We start from the raw sequence: 17,779 nt of genomic DNA, 5'->3' as shown, positions 1-17,779 counted from the left end.
ATATGAGTCAAGTTCCGTTAATGGTTCTACTATTTCCATTGACTTATAAGTCCGGAAACAACTAGCATTTGTACCATACTTGTTTCTCTGACGATTTACAGTAAAAATCGTGACATCATTTTTCAACCAACAGTCCTTTTCTTTTCCATTATTAAATATTATATTATTTTAGGAGTATTCATTCCCCTCCTTACGAAAACTCTATCTATAAATAATGGACCAACCCACAAACTCTGTCTTTCACTCAAAACTCTCCCTCCTTACTTTTCACTGATTCTCAATTAAAACATCAAAACAAAAAATACACTGAAACCCACACCCCCCTCATTCTTCATGTGCTCTCTCTCCTAACTATTGTTTTATTCCGCAACATTTTATATTGCTTTATAAATAATATTTCTATTACTTAGCTAGAGAAATATATATACGAAAGACAAAAATGGAATTAGAGAGGGGGAAATCAGTGCAGAGGAACAAGAATAATGGAGAATCAGGGATGATTATTGATGAAAATTTAAGTACTACTGTTGATTGGAGAGGCAGACCTTCTAATCTCAATAAACATGGTGGGATGCGGGCAGCTGTCTTTGTCCTTGGTATTTTTCCTATCTTCCTCAAATATAATATTAAACTCTTAATCATTTTTCAGATTTTTACTATATTTACTTATCTCTTCTTTTTCAGTATTGATCTAAAATTATAGTGATATACTTATTTATTATTTTTTTAAAAAATAAATATTCAACGTTATGCGGAGTCGTAAACTACTCCCGTTTCTCAATGATGTTGTTGTTTGTAATATTTGACTTTTTTTAAAGCAAAAATATCTAAATTTCTCTTAACCGAACAAATATAATTACGTGGATCTAGTTTGATTCTACTTGATGAGTAAATTATTTATATTATATTTTATAATTTTTGCTAGTGTGAGATTAAATATATTTGCGGCAAAGATGAGTAAAATTTTGTATCGATTTACACATTATAATAGGAATATTCTGAAACGGATGGTGTAATGTTTCTAGAGAAGTGAATGACGGTAAAAACATGTATAAAATGTAATATATACTTTCCACCGTTTCACAAATATTGTAATAATTATTATTTTAAGAAATTTTACAAATATTGCAACATTTCGTGTTTGCAACTTTTTTTTTTTACAATTTCTATCCCCGCATCACGTGGGTCTATATATTTATTCGTATCCCCTTCATTCATGTTACAATATTATGGAAATGGAAATAGAGGCATGTGAGTGTGACAAAAATAGATAAAGCAAAATGAAAGATAAGGTGTAGATATATGCTAAAAAAAGAAAAGAGAACGAGCTAATGTAATAGTCCGTACAATCATCGTGTAAAAAGCACATCAAAATGTCAATAGATACGGAGTATATATTAATAGAAGAAATTCAATTCAAGTAATTTTTTTAATTTCATCTTTCCATGTTTTTCATTGTATATGAAAACTAATGTGTCACTTTCGAATAGAGGCTACTCACAATTATATGCAGCTAATAGCTAGTGTAAAAAAAAAAAAAAAAAAAAAAAAAAAAAAAAAAAAAAAAAAAAAAAAAAAAAAAAGAAAAAAACCTTAATAACTTGTTACTTTCTCTGTTTTATATTTAAAAGTCTGTTTTCTTTTTCTTTGTGGGTGTTTAAAATTAGAAGCATGTTTTTATTTTTAGATAGTACTTTTTGACAATAATACCTGTATTTTATGATTTTTTTTTTACCTCAATTTCTAACATTTTCTCTCCATCTTTTCAATAGTTTTTAACCCTTTTTTCTTCTCTCCATCTCTCTTTAATCACATGTACATATTTGTACTCCAACCAACTTTCTTGATTTTTGTAAAAAATAAAAAAGAAAAATAATTTTTTAATTATAAAATGGAGAGAGTATCAAGATCAGGGATGATTATGATAATTACTTTATAGCTATTCAAAAAAAAGGAAAAAAACAAATGATAATTACTGTATAGACAACTATTATGCCAAAAATTACGGAGTACTACAGTATTTGATTCCTTATTTAATGGATTACATTGGATTATACCATGAGAATTTAACAAGGTTTGAACAGCTAACTTTCACAAATTATTTACTTTATAATAAGTGAGGTCTATAAGATCGTGTCGGACCAAAAATAAAATTCAAATAAATCCACCCCCACCAATATTTTGTTATTTTGTATGGCTTAGTATAACCCAAAATAATTAAAAAGGAAAATGCCTTTTGTCTTTAAAGTTGTTTTATATGAAGGACTAATCTATTTACCCCTTGGAAGAATTAATAAGGAGCGTTTTTTGTTTGAGCATGACATAAAGTTAAACAACCACTTCCGTCAAAAAAAAAAAAAAATTAAACAACCTCAGGTTTCCAAAAATAAATAAAAAAATTAAACAACCTGAAGCTTTTCTTGTGTAATAAGTCGATAAGTATAATAATTAAGGCACCAAATTTAATTTTTTTGATACGAATTTAAGTATTACCAAAATTGGCTGCTCAGGTAGCAAGATTACGATGATTAAAAGAAACTATAATGAACCAAGTAATTTTCCCATTGAAAGACAGAAAAGCCTAGAGTAGTAGAGTATGTAGGCATGCGTAAAATAAGTTACAATTACTTGCTTTAAAAATTAATAAGCAAAAGCAAATGTAATTTAACTTGGTAAAATTTTTTGATGTGATATCTAAGAAATGATGAGATCAGATCCTGTTTATATTATTGTTACAAATTAATTGGTGATATTATTATTCTTAGAGCAGAAGATGAAACATTGATAAGAACTAAAAAGTGTTTGTATTTCTAAAAAATTGCAGGATTACAAGCGTTTGAGATAATGGCAATAGCGGCAGTGGGAAACAATTTAATAACATATGTGATAAATGAGATGCATTTCCCGCTTTCAAAGGCAGCCAACATAGTTACAAATTTTATTGGCACCATTTTCCTTCTCGCTCTCTTTGGTGGCTACCTCTCCGATTCTTATCTCGGCAGCTTTTGGACCATGCTCATCTTCGGATTTGTTGAACTTTCTGTATGTCTACTCTTACCTTCTTACTCGACTTTGATATTATGTTAACAATATTCGGACATACATACACCGTATGTTTTATTAGGTATGAAGAAAGACGGTCATTGATTTCATCGTTTTATGGATGGGAAGGATCCAATTAGCGTAAAGGTTTTGAAAATAAAACAATTATGATAAACTTAAATTTCACAATGATTGTAAGTGACTATTATTTTCAACGAAAGGAACGATTATAGTAAGATTTTAACTAGGTTCGAGTATTCTATACACCATTATAATAACTAGGTTATTTGGGGGATCTACAAGTGTTATGAGATTGATTTTCATATGGCATTTTTAATATAAAGATAATAAATATCTAGGATTTGGATCAACTGGTTATCATTGCATTAAACTTTCACTAATTGCTTGTACGAATATATAATGTAAGTGGTACTAAGTCTTCTAACAATAGATGGCGAAATTTTGGCACTTTGCAAAATGCGCCCTTATTAACTACCTTCTCTCGTTCTTATAGGCGTGGACCCGTTTCTCTCATTTCTTTCACTAAGCTGTAGTATCATTACAATTCTACCTTTTTAAGTCCGTCACGTCACCTTGAAAATTTATTTTTAAAAAAGTTTTATTTATTTATTTATTTTTTAAATAGGAAAAATTTGACAATTGCAGCCCAAAAATTCTTATAAATTGTAAATTGCAGCTCGATTCAAGTTTTTCATTGGTTTACTGTTTACATGTCGAAAAATATTGGATTAAGGTTTACATGTCGAAATTGTTGATTTAATAAACGGTTATTTCACCAAATGCCACTGAGTAATTTAAAAATTAATTAAATGTCATCGGACTTTTCATAATTCACCAAATGCCACTGAGTTTTTAAAAAATTCACCGAGTGCCATTAATGACTAACGGCAGTTAACTCCGTTAGTCATTAAGGCTAATTATGCCACGTGGTGGTTTATGATTGGTTGCTTATTAAATTAGTAAATTAATTACTTAATAAAAAACTTTAAAAAAAAAAAAAAAAAACACCCACCATGACCCAGCCCCAACCACCGTCTGTCACTGCCACCACCATATCTCCGCCTCCAGCCAGTCCCCACCGCGGCGCAACCCAGCCTTGAACAACCGCACCGGCGACGACGCAACCCAGCCTAGCTAACCCGCGCCAACGACGCAACCCAGCCTAGCCAACCCACGCCGACGACGCAACCCAGTCGCGATTCACAAACTCTCGTTCTCCCTCGACAATCCCTCCCCTCCCCACCGCCGATGACCGAATTCCCCCCCCCCCCACGCCGGAGAACCCAAATCAGTTCATCCCCTCCGAGCTCCACCCTTTCAACCATCACGCCGGATCCCTTAATTAAAAACCCAAAAAATCTAAATCTAGGGTTTCGACACCTTAAACCCCCAATATCGATTTCCCTTTAATTCGAAGCCCCTTCCCCGCTCCGGCAAACCCAAACCAGCCCTTCCCCTCCCATCTCCACCCCCTGAACCACCTCACTTAAACCCCAAAATCGAAAACCTTAAAATCGAAATTTAGGGTTTCGATTTTGGAGATTTCAATTTTGGGGTTTTAGGGTGTCGAGGATGGTGGTTTAAGGGGGGGGGGGGGGAGTGGATGGAGATGGTAGGGGTAGGGGGAAGGGTGGCCGCCGACACCAAAGAGGATGTTGGTCGTCGGTGGGGGTGGGGGCAAGGGGTTGGGCTGGCATAGGGGCGGTGGTGCCGTGGTGCGGTGGGAAGAGTGGCTGGGGTTTAGTTTTTTTTTTTTTGTTTATGATTTTAATTGTTTTTTTTTTTTTTTTTTTTTTTTTTTTTTTTTTGGAAAACTTCTGATTTTAATTTTTTTTGATAAATAAAATAATAATAATAATAAAGTGAACCAATTAGAATACACCACGTGACATAATTAGCCTTAATGACTAACGGAGTTAATTCCCGTTAGTCATTAATGGCACTCGGTGAATTTTTTAAAAACTCAGTGGCATTTGGTGAATTCTGAAAAGTCCGATGACATTTGGTGAATTTTTAAATTACTCAGTGGCATTTGGTGAAATAGCCTTTTAATAAATTGGTGATTTAAAATGGTCATTAAAGAGAGAGATTCAGAGTTAAAAAAAAAAAAAGGGTGATTTTTCGCAAATTAGAATAACAGCTAATAAGTTGATTATATGAGTAACCATCATCCACAAAGTTAAACCCATTTAATCGTAATTATAACTTTTATCACTCAATTAATATTCTTATGAATGAAGTGGTTACATGCCTACACCATTGACTATTGGTGCATGACCACATACAACAAGTATCTGTGTTAATCAATTTCTGGTTACACTATATAAAAAAAAAAAAATATTAAAAAAAAAAAGTTTTAGACAAAGTTGCCCCCACTTTCGGGTTTGCTCCTTGACGCAATAAATTAATATAGATTATGTACCTAAAAAGTGATACAACTGTACTCAGCATATATATATCCTATTATCCTACATAGGCTTTTCCAAGACATTCCAAGACAACCACAAAACTTGTTAATTTCTTTTTTATTATTTATTTTTATTTTTATTTTTTTTAGTGTTATGATATAAAGTGCAATAAATACTATAATTGAGATTTAAGACTTTTATGTAGCGTCTTTAATATCAAATTGAATTTATTTGGGTACTAATTCTTTTGTCTCCATTTTTTTTTTTTTTGGAAACCATTCTTTTGTCTCCATTATGATCGCACCAAGTAAAATCTTAGAGAGTTTATACAAATACAACCATTGTATGTCGTATGTGTAGGCTTTATCAATTAGTGAAACTCTGTTATCATTTTGATGCAGTGTTTGAAAATTTACACTATTTAGTGTTCACATGTTCCATTTGACTACGCCTATAAAATTTATTTTCTCCGTTTCTTTATAGTTGCAACATTTTTCTAAAATGGAAATGTCACAATAATTGCAACACACTATAAAGGGAAGATTTTATGATAAAAATTATACTATTATTTTCTTAAATATTGTGATAAAATGTGTGTTGTAACTCTAAAGATATGGAGGAAGTGTATGTTAGACAAAATATAGGGTCTGTTCTCATTGACTGAGCTGAGCTGAATTGAAAACTGAATTGAACTTAATAGAGCTTAATTGAACTTATTAGAGCTGAATTGAACTGAACTTATTAGAGTTGATCTGAATTGAAAATAATCGTATAAGAACAGACTCATAATCATGTGAAATTTTAATAGATTTGTCTTTTTTATATATCCAATTTATTTAGGCCAATTGACCAGATTGGTAAATAAAAAAAACCTCTAGCGACAATTTGGTAACAACACTTACTCCGCGCGACAATTTGGTAAAAAAAAACTAACAATATGCGACAATTTGTAAAAATAATAACCTCCGGCAACATTTAGACAAAAAAATCTATTTTTTCCCGACAAACTCTTTAAAAATCCTATTTTAATTTGTTTTTGTGTTCTTAAATTTATCTTTTCCATTTAAAATTTTGAATTTACATGTCATCCCTTTTTATTTCCAACCCCTTTTTAAAAAAAATTCGTTAATAAGGGGTATGAAACTTAAGTGAAAATTGATACTTAACGTTTTTTTTCTTCAAATTGTTATTTCCGTTAAAAAGGGTTGGTAAAATAACAAGAAAAACGAACTATATTAAGCATTCGCGAGTAATTTATCGGAAATTTTTGTATTTTTTGGGTTAATTGTCGCCTGAGATTATTTTATTTACCAAATTGTCGCTTAAGGTTAGATTTTCTTACCAAATTGTCGTCGGAGTAAGTTTTTTTACCAAATTGTCGCTAAGGGTCTTTTTTATTTACCAATATGGTCAATTGACCAATTTATTTATATATAATTAAAGCAATGTATGAAGGGTTGAAAATATAGGTTGACTAATGAAAAAGTTAAAACGTTGCAAATCAATCATCAATTAATCAAAGCTCTAATCTCACAAGTGGTGTCGGCTACATATATGAACAAAAGTGATTATTCCATATAGTCATTGACAAAATTATTCTTCTCCATCCCTTATGATCCAATGCATGCCTCATCCTCATGCAAATCCATATACTTCATTTTCTTCCAAACTCCTTCCAACCAAACCAAGTCATTTTCGGTATTTCTCCCTCGTGTAATAAAATTGTTTTCTCGTTTAAAATTCAAAAAAATAATAAGTGACCTCATTAATTTGATATATTGGCTAAAAAAACCAGGGGTTCATCTTGCTATCAGTACAAGCACACCTACCACAACTAAAGCCAGCAATGTGCAACATGCTAACACAAGACAACACTGGACAAATTTGCGAAGAAGCAAAGGGAATACAGGCTTTAATATTTTTCGTAGCACTTTACTTAGTTGCATTAGGAAGTGGATGTGTGAAGCCTAATATGATAGCTCATGGAGGTGATCAGTTCAACTCCAAGCAGTCTACCCAGCTTTCGACATATTTCAATGCAGCCTACTTCGCGTTCTCCGTTGGTGAGCTTATTGCCCTTACCGTCCTCGTTTGGGTCCAGACACGTTCCGGTATGGATATCGGGTTTGGTATCTCAGCCATTGTCATGGCTATGGGGTTAATTTGCTTGGTTTCTGGCACTCTTGTTTACAAGAACAAGAGACCTCGTGGAAGCATTTTTACTCCTATTGCTCAGGTATTAATATTTGTACATGTTCATCGTTTGTGTTTTTGCACTTTTGCATGCATGTTAATTAGTCGTGGATTTATTGGGGGACATAACACGGAAACACATACCAAGTAATATATACCTATCACTTTATTTAGGTAGAATTGTCTATACTTAGTATTTAAAAACTATAACCAAGAAATTAAAAAAGACACATGTCCCATCCATTCTATTACACTTCTTTAACTATAGTGCCACATGTCATCTTACACTATTAATTTTTTTATTACACCATTTTTTTTTTAATTCTTTCATTAAACTTATAATTCATCTTTCATACACACTTTATCTCTCCCCTTTAATTCAACCTTTTTCCTATTCTCTCTTTCATTTTAGCTCTTCCACCTTTTATTTAAGCCTCTTTTCGATTAAAGTTCCAAATTTTAATTTCTTTAATCATGTTTCCGATTACATATTATACCCTATAATGACTTACTGATATTTCCTCACTTATCTATCAATACAATTTTATATGAATAACTCGTGCATCGCACGGGCCAGAAGAGTAGTTAATTATAAATGTCATACATAATATCAATCTAATTATTTAGAATATTAATGCACATGTGTGAATTATTGGGTTTAGAAAATAATATGGGTTTCTTTTATACATAATAATTGTCGCTAGATTTATAGATAAGCACAAATCAAAGTAATTGTTCTTGCATATGTACCTAATCTTGGATTTGTAAATTATATTGCACTTGTTATCGCATTATATATTTTTGAAATAGTCACATATAGCATTTTGTTATAGGTATTTATAATGATTGTAGCCAATAAACACAACCTTTAATTTAGTTATACTATGAAAAAGTACATGTTTGTTATTTTATAATTTTATTAAAAGAAATGGATATCGCTAAGGTGGCTAACATTTTTCTAATCAAACAAAAACCTCAACATTTTCCATATTTCATATTACATGTGATAATAGTTCAAATATGTCGTTTTAGTTGACGAGGATGCACACAATTTGTGGCGAATTTAGTAATAGGAATATTGGTAAAGATATGTGGACACAAAACTTCTTTTTTACCTTTATATCACTTCGATCATTAGAACATTGACGGAAAATAATTTGACCTTTGACATATTTTGTTTTCAAATTTTCTAGTGCATATTATCATCAAATAATAAGGATATTACTTAGTACGTATTACATAGTAGTATTTCTTTAATATTTGACTTTACAAAAATATAGATAAGCTAATACTACTTTTTTTTTTTTTTTTTTTTTTTTTTTTTTGACACAAAGCTTATACTACCTCCAATCTACTTACTATAGGTTTTTAATTTATTTTTTTTAATACTTTATCCTTGGTTGTTGGTCGAAAAGGTTAAATGACAATGTGGTTGCTTAATAATTGTGGTTTATACAATTGTTGTATGTGGTCCCCACATATAACCTTACTTTGTCATGTTTTTATTGACTATAATAATGAGGCCATGTTCCATTTGAATTCAATTTATATTTAACTCCTAATTTTCTCCACTTTTTGATGATGTGTCAAATTTCTAGTGGTGTTGTATGTAGGGACAACATATAATGATTGTATGTGTATCAGCTCTCCAAGTAATACATGTAGAGAACTGTTTATCCGTAGGCAATAATTAAGAATTTAAAGCTACAATAGGTATATTCCATTATAATTGTAACATAGTAGTTTTATAATATAATAAATTAAAACAATAAGACGTTAGTAAAATATATCTGAGGCTTTATTAAATACGTAGTATATTTTAATTTTTTTTTTCTTTTAAAAAAAAAAAATAGTATATAGTTTCCGATGATCTTGGTATCTAGGATAGAGGTCGTTGCTAAACGGATTTTTCTTACATAAATATTTAACTAAATGAGCATACTATGACATGAGTGTTGTCTACTGATATAAATTAAAACAATTTTCTAAGTCTATTATTTATATTCAAGTTGAGTTTATTTTGATCACATTATTGTCGGCAACGATAGGACAACAATATAAGAAATGGCTCCATCATAAATAACGGAGTATTATATTATTGTCTATGAACTAACCAAGGTTTAATATCTTGATTGATCTTTTGATATACTTTCTATTGACGGTTCAAAGGTACTAGGATAATCCATTATTTAAATTTGTATAATTAGTTGGCAAATATTCTATGTTTTGGCAAATAGGAACATTCATGAACAGAAGACATGGTTTGTATTATTAATGATACTTTTTCTGTTCTTTTATTGACATATCTTTATATTTGACACAATTTACATATGTAGTATAGGTTTTATTTTGACTATGTTTGTTACTTATAATTAGGATATAACATATCAATAATAGGAGATATAGAATCATATTAAATGTACTTATACTCGTATTTTAAGAATTGTTTGTTACTCATCATCGTGATTAGATATATTAATATAGTGAAACATGTATGTTAACCAACATATGATTAATTTAAAAAACATGTCAAAAGAAAATGAACAGATTAAGTATTATTGTAAGTTGCCAAATAATTAATCACCTCACTCTCACTCTTTCTTTTTATTTTATGTGATGTGGTATCCTCCACTTATGATTTTCTTACAACAATCTATTTTCGTGTTTTTATTTTTTCAATATCAACCAAAAAACCTAAACCACCTTAATAAGGTATGATTGTTTCCTTCTATATGCCTGACTAACTCCACCTTCATATATACAGGTATTTGTGGCCGCATTTTTAAAAAGAAAGAAAGTTTGTCCATCAGATGTAAAGGTGCTTCATGGGAATACTAATGCCAACAACCTTCATCACTATACCAGTTCCAATGCATCTGACAATCTCATTCATACAGAAAGATTCAGGTAATCCAATCCAACAAAAATGTTCATTCTTATCTTTTCTTCTCAAGTCAAAACTTGCTTTATTTCATTCATTTTTTTTTTCTTTTTTTACTTATGCACCCAGTCACCCACTATCTAATAATAATGATTACTATGCTACAAAGTCTTAAGAGATGAGTCTAAGGAAGTGCATGCTACAGTTGATAGGAGTAATGTGTAAAGTGTAAACTATGAGACCATATAATAATAATTCCACTTGTTTTGAGGGTCTGTTTACACTGTATTGTCTTGCCTCTGAAATCATCACCACTATCTCATAATATATGCATCATATTCCCGACCTTGTTCAGGGCTAGTACTAGTACCATTACAAAAGAATGGACAGAAAAAGCGCATATTGATTGCTGTTCTCTCTAAACTATTTTCGCTAGAAAACTTCGTATGTACTTTTAATTTTTTGTACTCCATGTGTTTCTTATTGTTTGCACCAATCGACCCGAAAAGATTTCACATAAAGTGGCCCTATGATGTAAATGAAAGGAGAATGAATGAGTATGTACTTTCCTTTGTGTATTATTATTATTATTATTATTTTTATTATTATTTTTATTGCTGTTGTAGTTGACTTTTCTTGTGGGATAAATCTTGTTAAAAACATGTGTCATGATTATGGTTTAATTTGATTACTATTCCGTGATAAAGTTAGTGAAGACTACCTATATTTTAGTATCACTAATTTGGGCTTGAAAGTCAAAGACCTTTATCACTATTGCCACCCCAAATAATAACAAAAACTTTAATATGTCAAATGTTTTTGTGGGTTGTATCTTTTGTGTCAAGGCAACAAACTTTTTTTGGAACATTCTATAACACCTTGGCTTATAATAGAAATTAAAAGCCACCTTCACTTGTCTCCCTTTACTCTCTAATGACGTTATAAGTTCAAACAATAATTATGACTTAAAAAAATATAGAACTAATATGTATAATTAACTATAACTTGTTAATCCTACATTCTTTCATTATAAACACATTAGTTTCTTATGTAGGTTTAATGCTAAAATTAGTTAAATAATAGGTAAAATTGGTATAAATCACCTTTTTTTTTTCAACTTTTTTGAAAAAACCACCTCCTTTTTTTTTTTTTTTTTTTTTTTTTTTTTTTTTTTTTTTAATTTACTAAACCACCTTTTAAGTACCTAAATTTTTTATTACACCACTCTAACAAATCTAACATATTGCATCTCAACCATCCACTTCCAAATCATCAACTGTAGCAAAACCTTCCTTCCATCTCAACCACCACTTCTATAACCTCAATTTAGGGTTTGAGAATAAACAAATACTACAATTTAATTTTTTTTAGCAAAATTAGGTTTGGTTTTTAAGAGTACGTTTTACTCAATTTAGTCATGCATTTATATAGAGGGAAGGGTCAAACGTTTTTGGGGGTTAAAAAATTACATGATTTAGGAGCGAAAGACACAAGTTGTGGGCCCCTTTGACGTCTCAGTTAAATTTTTCATCAAAATTTGAAATAGGGTGGTACAATCAAAGAATTTAGGTACTTAAAAGGTGGTTTAGTAAATAAAAAAACATACAAGGTGGTTTTTTCAAAAACATTGAACAAAAAAGGTGGTTTATACCAATTTTAGGTAAATAATATGAAACATTTTTTTTTAAGTGTCAAACGAAATATTTTAACTTTAATATTCTATTCAATATTATACTCTTATGTCCCTATTAATTCAACCAATTTGATTGTATATATAATGGTTTATATATTTGTAATATAGTTAGTTTGTTGGTAGTGAAAAAAAGAGTACCTACTCAAATAAGTTTTAATTAATCTTTTTTTGTATCATAAATCTTTCGTTACCAATATGTTTAAATAACTTTATTTGTGAAAAAATTGTACATTTCATCAGATTCTTAGACAAAGCATGCATCAAAGTAGAAGACGGATCAAACTACAAATCAGAAGGAGCATGGAGATTATGCACAGTTACTCAAGTAGAACAAGTGAAAATTTTAATCTCAGTACTTCCAATCTTTGCTTGCACAATAGTTTTCAACACAATATTAGCTCAACTACAAACATTTTCAGTCCAACAAGGAAGCCAAATGAACAATAAACTCACCAAATCTTTCAGCATTCCACCCGCTTCTCTCCAGGCCATCCCTTACATTCTCCTCCTCTTCCTCGTCCCTCTCTACGACAAATTCTTCGTCCCTTTTGCGCGTAAATTCACTGGCCATGACTCCGGTCTCTCCCCTCTCCAACGCATAGGGACCGGCCTCTTCATCGCCACCTTTTCGATGGTCTCCGCTGCCCTCATGGAAAAACAAAGAAGAGACACCATGGTTCACCACCAAAAACTCCTCTCCATCTTTTACATCACACCACAATTCCTCGTTTTCGGGTTGTCCGAGATGTTAACTGCCGTAGGTCTTATTGAGTTCTTCTACAAGCAATCCTTAAAAGGGATGCAATCTTTTCTCACAGCAATGACTTATTGTTCTTACTCCTTCGGGTTTTACTTTAGCTCTGTCTTGGTTATCCTTATAAATAAGGTTACTTCCTCTTTATCCTCTACTAACAAGGGATGGTTGAGTGAGAATGACCTTAATAAAGATAGGTTGGATTTATTCTATTGGTTATTGGCTGGTCTTAGCTTCCTCAACTTCCTCAATTACCTCTTTTGGGCACATTGGTACTCCTATAACCCTTCTGTTATGGCTACCTCTCAGCAACATGTTTCGCCCGAGGACTTGAACTCTTCCAAGGTTAATGAGGATAATAGTGTTGCTCCTATTAGAAAAAAACCTTAACTTAATTAACTAGATTATGTACATTTTATAATGTTCATGATATATTATATTTCTAGCTTATATATATGTATGTAGTTGAATAACTAATGTACTAAGTTTGGAGTGTATTAGGAATGAGATATACCGTTTGTGTACCCCTTCATTTCAAATATCAGGCTTATTTAAACTTCTGAAGTAGTTACAATGCTTGGTGTTTTATTATTATTATTATTAATGTATAATATATATAGCGTAAAAGCCAAAAGTGTTAGTATTAAAATATATATTACTATGTTAAGGAGTATATTTTAAATGAATAAGCTAAGGTCATGCTCTATGAACCTAATATTGAATAAAATTAATTATTTATGATTTCCTTGAATTCTTTTTTCCATAGCTAAAATATAACTTTTGATTAAAAATATAACTTTGGATTAAAAAACATTAATTATCACCATCGCTTTTTTTTTTTTAGTTTTAATTAATTTATTTATTTTACAAAGTCTATTCAATGGCTACAATAAACATGTAGCCACAGTAATTGTTTTCAATCTCAACCATTAAAATTTTAAGGATAAATCTTGTTCATTTATTGCTTTGACTATAAAAAATTTTAAATGAAAAAAAATTAACTATTTTATTTTTTTTTAAAAAAAAAAGTATTTTCATCTCCAAAATATTAAGTTTCTCAAATCTTTTGATCTCCATTAATTGTACAGAAGAAAATTATCATGGTTATCTTTGTATTTTCATCAAGAATAATAGGAATACTAGATAATTTATCCTCCACAATTTTCTACTCTATATCATCTTTCCCGTAAAACAGAATATCACCCAATTGAAGGAAATGTGTCCTCGACTTTAGTGCAATTACTTAATATAATTATGGATCTTATTATGGAGATAGTAATTCGTTTATTTGGGTCGTCTATACGTCTTGCTAGAGAATGCTATAGAGCTTTGGGTTAGTAAGTAACAAACCCGAAGCCCGCCTAAACGGATCCTACAAGGTCACACATTAGGATTGGATCAATAAAGAAACCCGAAGCCCAAAGTGGGCCTTAGGGTGACCAGCCAAAAAGGGAAAGGGGAGAGAAAACCCTAACCTGATTAATTATAATATGATTATATATTAATTAGTTAAGGATAATTAAAATATACAGTATTCAGTTTTTCTGAAAAACAACGTAAGTTTTCTCTCAATATTTTCTCTCTAAAATTGGTTCTCAACTCCAAGAAAGGTGAAAGGTTTTTCCCGTCCAACTAGCATTGGTGGAGTGTTGATTCAATCCGGTGGACCAAATAGAGGAGTTGCAATTGAGGCTCTTTATCTCCGGTAGAGAAGAAGATTGCTAAGAGGATTCACGCTTCAAAGGTTAATTCTAAACTATTATGTGATCTTTATTTGTATATGCATGAGATCTTGTTTAGGTGCGTATGAATGTGATTCATGAAATTCCGCTTAGAGTACCTAAAACCCTACAGTGGTATCAGTTAGCCCCTTGCATATAATTTACTGGTCACAATAATATGATTATTTTGATGTGTGAATTAAGCTAATTTTAATTTGATTAAGGGGAGGAATTGAATTATGGATTAAAATAACCTTATTAGAATACGATTTTAATTGGTTGGAATTGATTAAATTGTGAATTTAATTGCTCAATAGCCTCTAACCATATTTTTTTTAAGAACCCTAAAGCCCCAAAAATTTCGAATTTGATGGTTATGAACCCTAATTTTCGATTTTAAATTGTTAAATTTATATAATATAATCTATTTTTCATATTTAAAATTGTTTAGATATGATTATTTAATTCATGTAAAATTGGTTTTATATGAATTGGGAATTATTTTATATGAAAAGCCCTAAATTAATTAAAACAGAGATTTTGATTAATTTTTTCTGAAATTATACATAAAGGAGTTTTGTGTTTAATTATAATTAGATCACCAAAATTAATTATTTTGCAAAAGTTGTGAAATTAATTTAACTCAAAAAAAAAAAAATAAAGTGATTGAAGAGGAGCAGCCACGGCTGGGTGGCAGAACCACCTAATGGTGGGCCACGGTGGCTGCTCCGGTGGTCGTCAGGGGCGGAGGGCAGCAGGGGACGGTGTGGGCAGGAGCAGAGCTGGGCAGCTGACTGGCGTGTTGTGCTCTGCTCGAGCTGGTTGGCGTGCTGGGCTGCTGCCCGGTGCGCCAGCCAGCGCTGCTGTTGCTGGGCGGTTGCCTGGCTGCGGCGGCTAGCTGCTGCGGTGGCTGGGCTCCGGCCCGGCTGCTGCAGCGGTTGTGACGTGGCTGGGTAGCAGCTCAGTCACGGCAGCCCTGTTTTTCATTTTAATTTTTTTTTTTTTTTTTGATAAAAATAAAAATAAAAAAAAATAAAATTCTGATTTTATTTATTTTGGATAATATTGAAAAACTGATTTTAAGGGGATATTGAGCAATTCCAATTAAGGTTGTTTTGAATTGATTATAAGATAATTACATAATTTGATTTTTTAATCTAATTAAAATTAGTTGGTTAGTTTTATTTTTAGGATAAAATCTTTTAGGTGGTTAGGATTTCAGTTTATCAAATACGGAGTATGATTTATATTCTAGGATTTCCTAATTAATTGATTTATCCACTTGACATAATTAAGAATATCTGATATTTAAATTATTGGCAAGTATAATATGTGATATTATTATGTGGCATTTTTATATATATGATATATTATTGCTATAAATGACTAGTATGGCCCTAGATTTAAATTATAAATACGATCTGCGTATCGTTATGTATTTTTGTAATTTAAATACGATCTGCGTATCGTTAAGTATTTTTGTAATTTTATTTAATTAGGAATTAGTTTAATTATTTAAATTCTTAATTAATCCAAAGAAAAGCCCAGATGCGAAGGCCCATTATGAAAAGGCCCATGATGAAGGTGGATGGAGATCCATGAAGAGTCCAAGGAGGTGCCCTTTCAGGCTTAGCTCTTAGGATTAGGGGCCATACTAGCTCATATTTAATTTTGCATTTTATTATTATTCTTAAAATGCTTATAAGTTTATTGTATGTATGTTATTAATGTGCTAGAGTTCACTAATTAATAACGACATAATAAACTTAGGTCCCGCAAATATTGAGGTTTGCTTTTCCAAATATAAAGTACTTATTAACCCTTAATTAATAGTAATAGGTCATGCCTCCGCAGGGTATTGTTATTAATTTTGGGAGGTGAGGTGAAATTGCGAATTTTGCACACTTAATTTGGTTAACCTCAACAAAATCATCAAAAGCGTTTTGGATTTTGAAGCAAAGGGACAGTTAAGCATGAGAAGTTTTTTCTGTCTAACCAAGAATTACAAATGTTGTAATTAGTAAAGAGTTTACTTACCTTGAAAATGCAATTTTAAGAAAAGGCCTCCGTCTGCTTAACGTTGCATGTTGATAGGATCTTGGAATCACTTATTCAAATAGGGACATTAAAATTGAATACAGTGCTAAGTAACCTAGAAACTATTGCTTTTTAGGTGCTTTTATAAACATAAATTGAACTTTGCCCTTTTTCTGTCTGTAGATATCATGACTAATAACAACAACAACTTGATTTTTAGCGTCCGTCCCTTCCTTGAGAAGGATAGGCTGAACGGAGAAAACTTCATCAATTGGGAAAGGACCCTAAGACTTCTTTTAAAGTCGGAGGGTAAAGAGGATGTCTTAGAAAACCCACTTCCAGTAGTGACTAATGAATCATCTGATGCTGATAAACGTCGTGCTAAGCAGGCTAATGATAGGTCTACTCCAATCACTTGCTTCATGGTGGCGGCTATGGAACCGGACCTCCAAAGAAGGTTTGAGACCAAAGATGCTTACACCATTATGCAAGAGCTTAAGGCCATGTTTCAGAAACAGGCCAGGATTGAGAGATATGAGATTAATAAGGAGATTTTGGAATGCAAGATGGAAAATGGTGAATCTGTTCGCCAACATGCTTTCAAAATGATGGGTCTTTTTGAAAGCATGGAACGTCTTGGATTCCCTTATAGCCAACAGTTAGCTACTGATATCATTATCCATTCATTGCCTGACAACTTTAATCAGTTCAGGATGACTTTCAACATGAATGAGTCTGAAAAGACTTTGACTCAATTGCATGGGATGCTTGTCAATGCTGAAAGGAACATTCCCAAATAACCAAAGAAAGAGGTTTTGATGGTTCAAAAGGGAAAGGGTTTCAAAAAGAAAGGGGCAGGCAGGAAAAACAAAAGCAAGCAAGTTGTCAAAAATTCTGAAAAGCCTAAGCCAACCGCTAAACCAAAAGTTGCTGCGGAAAGCAAATGTTTCTACTGTGAAAAGATAGGTCACTGGAAAAGAAACTGCCCCAAGTACTTGGAGGATAAGAAGTCAAGTGCTTCTACTTCAG

The 17,779-nt window shown here is 31.6% G+C and overlaps 2 protein-coding genes across 2 annotated transcripts; both read left to right on the top strand.

Moving 5' to 3' along the window:
- Window positions 1-231: 231 nt before the first annotated feature.
- Window positions 232-13,743, top strand: LOC145555924 (protein NRT1/ PTR FAMILY 4.3-like). Its single transcript, XM_081617640.1, has 5 exons — window positions 232-596; window positions 2,825-3,042; window positions 7,267-7,707; window positions 10,429-10,571; window positions 12,479-13,743. The coding sequence occupies exons 1-5, from the start codon at window positions 440-442 to the stop codon at window positions 13,380-13,382; spliced, it is 1,863 nt and encodes a 620-aa protein (XP_081473766.1). The 5' UTR covers window positions 232-439; the 3' UTR covers window positions 13,383-13,743.
- A 3,195-nt stretch (window positions 13,744-16,938) lies between these two features.
- LOC145632653 (uncharacterized) lies at window positions 16,939-17,550 on the top strand. The gene has a single exon (XM_081685002.1). It carries the CDS (start codon window positions 16,939-16,941, stop codon window positions 17,548-17,550), a length of 612 nt encoding a protein of 203 aa, XP_081541128.1.
- Window positions 17,551-17,779: the final 229 nt, after the last annotated feature.

Source organism: Chenopodium album, chromosome 1 (assembly GCF_948465745.1).
Source record: "Chenopodium album chromosome 1, dcCheAlbu1.1, whole genome shotgun sequence".
Taxonomy (NCBI): Eukaryota; Viridiplantae; Streptophyta; class Magnoliopsida; order Caryophyllales; family Amaranthaceae; genus Chenopodium; species Chenopodium album.
Note: the sequence above shows the minus strand (reverse complement) of the source record. Positions and strands in the feature narration are given on the sequence as shown.

Excerpts from the sequence above, each read along its gene's own strand:
- LOC145555924 (XM_081617640.1), top strand. The coding sequence starts at position 440 with ATGGAATTAGAGAGGGGGAAATCAGTGCAGAGGAACAAGAATAATGGA. Across the intron at positions 597-2,824 it reads GGCAGCTGTCTTTGTCCTTG|GATTACAAGCGTTTGAGATA; the intron begins GTATTTTTCCTA and ends AAAAAATTGCAG. Across the intron at positions 10,572-12,478 it reads ATTCATACAGAAAGATTCAG|ATTCTTAGACAAAGCATGCA; the intron begins GTAATCCAATCC and ends ACATTTCATCAG.
- LOC145632653 (XM_081685002.1), top strand. The coding sequence starts at position 16,939 with ATGACTAATAACAACAACAACTTGATTTTTAGCGTCCGTCCCTTCCTT.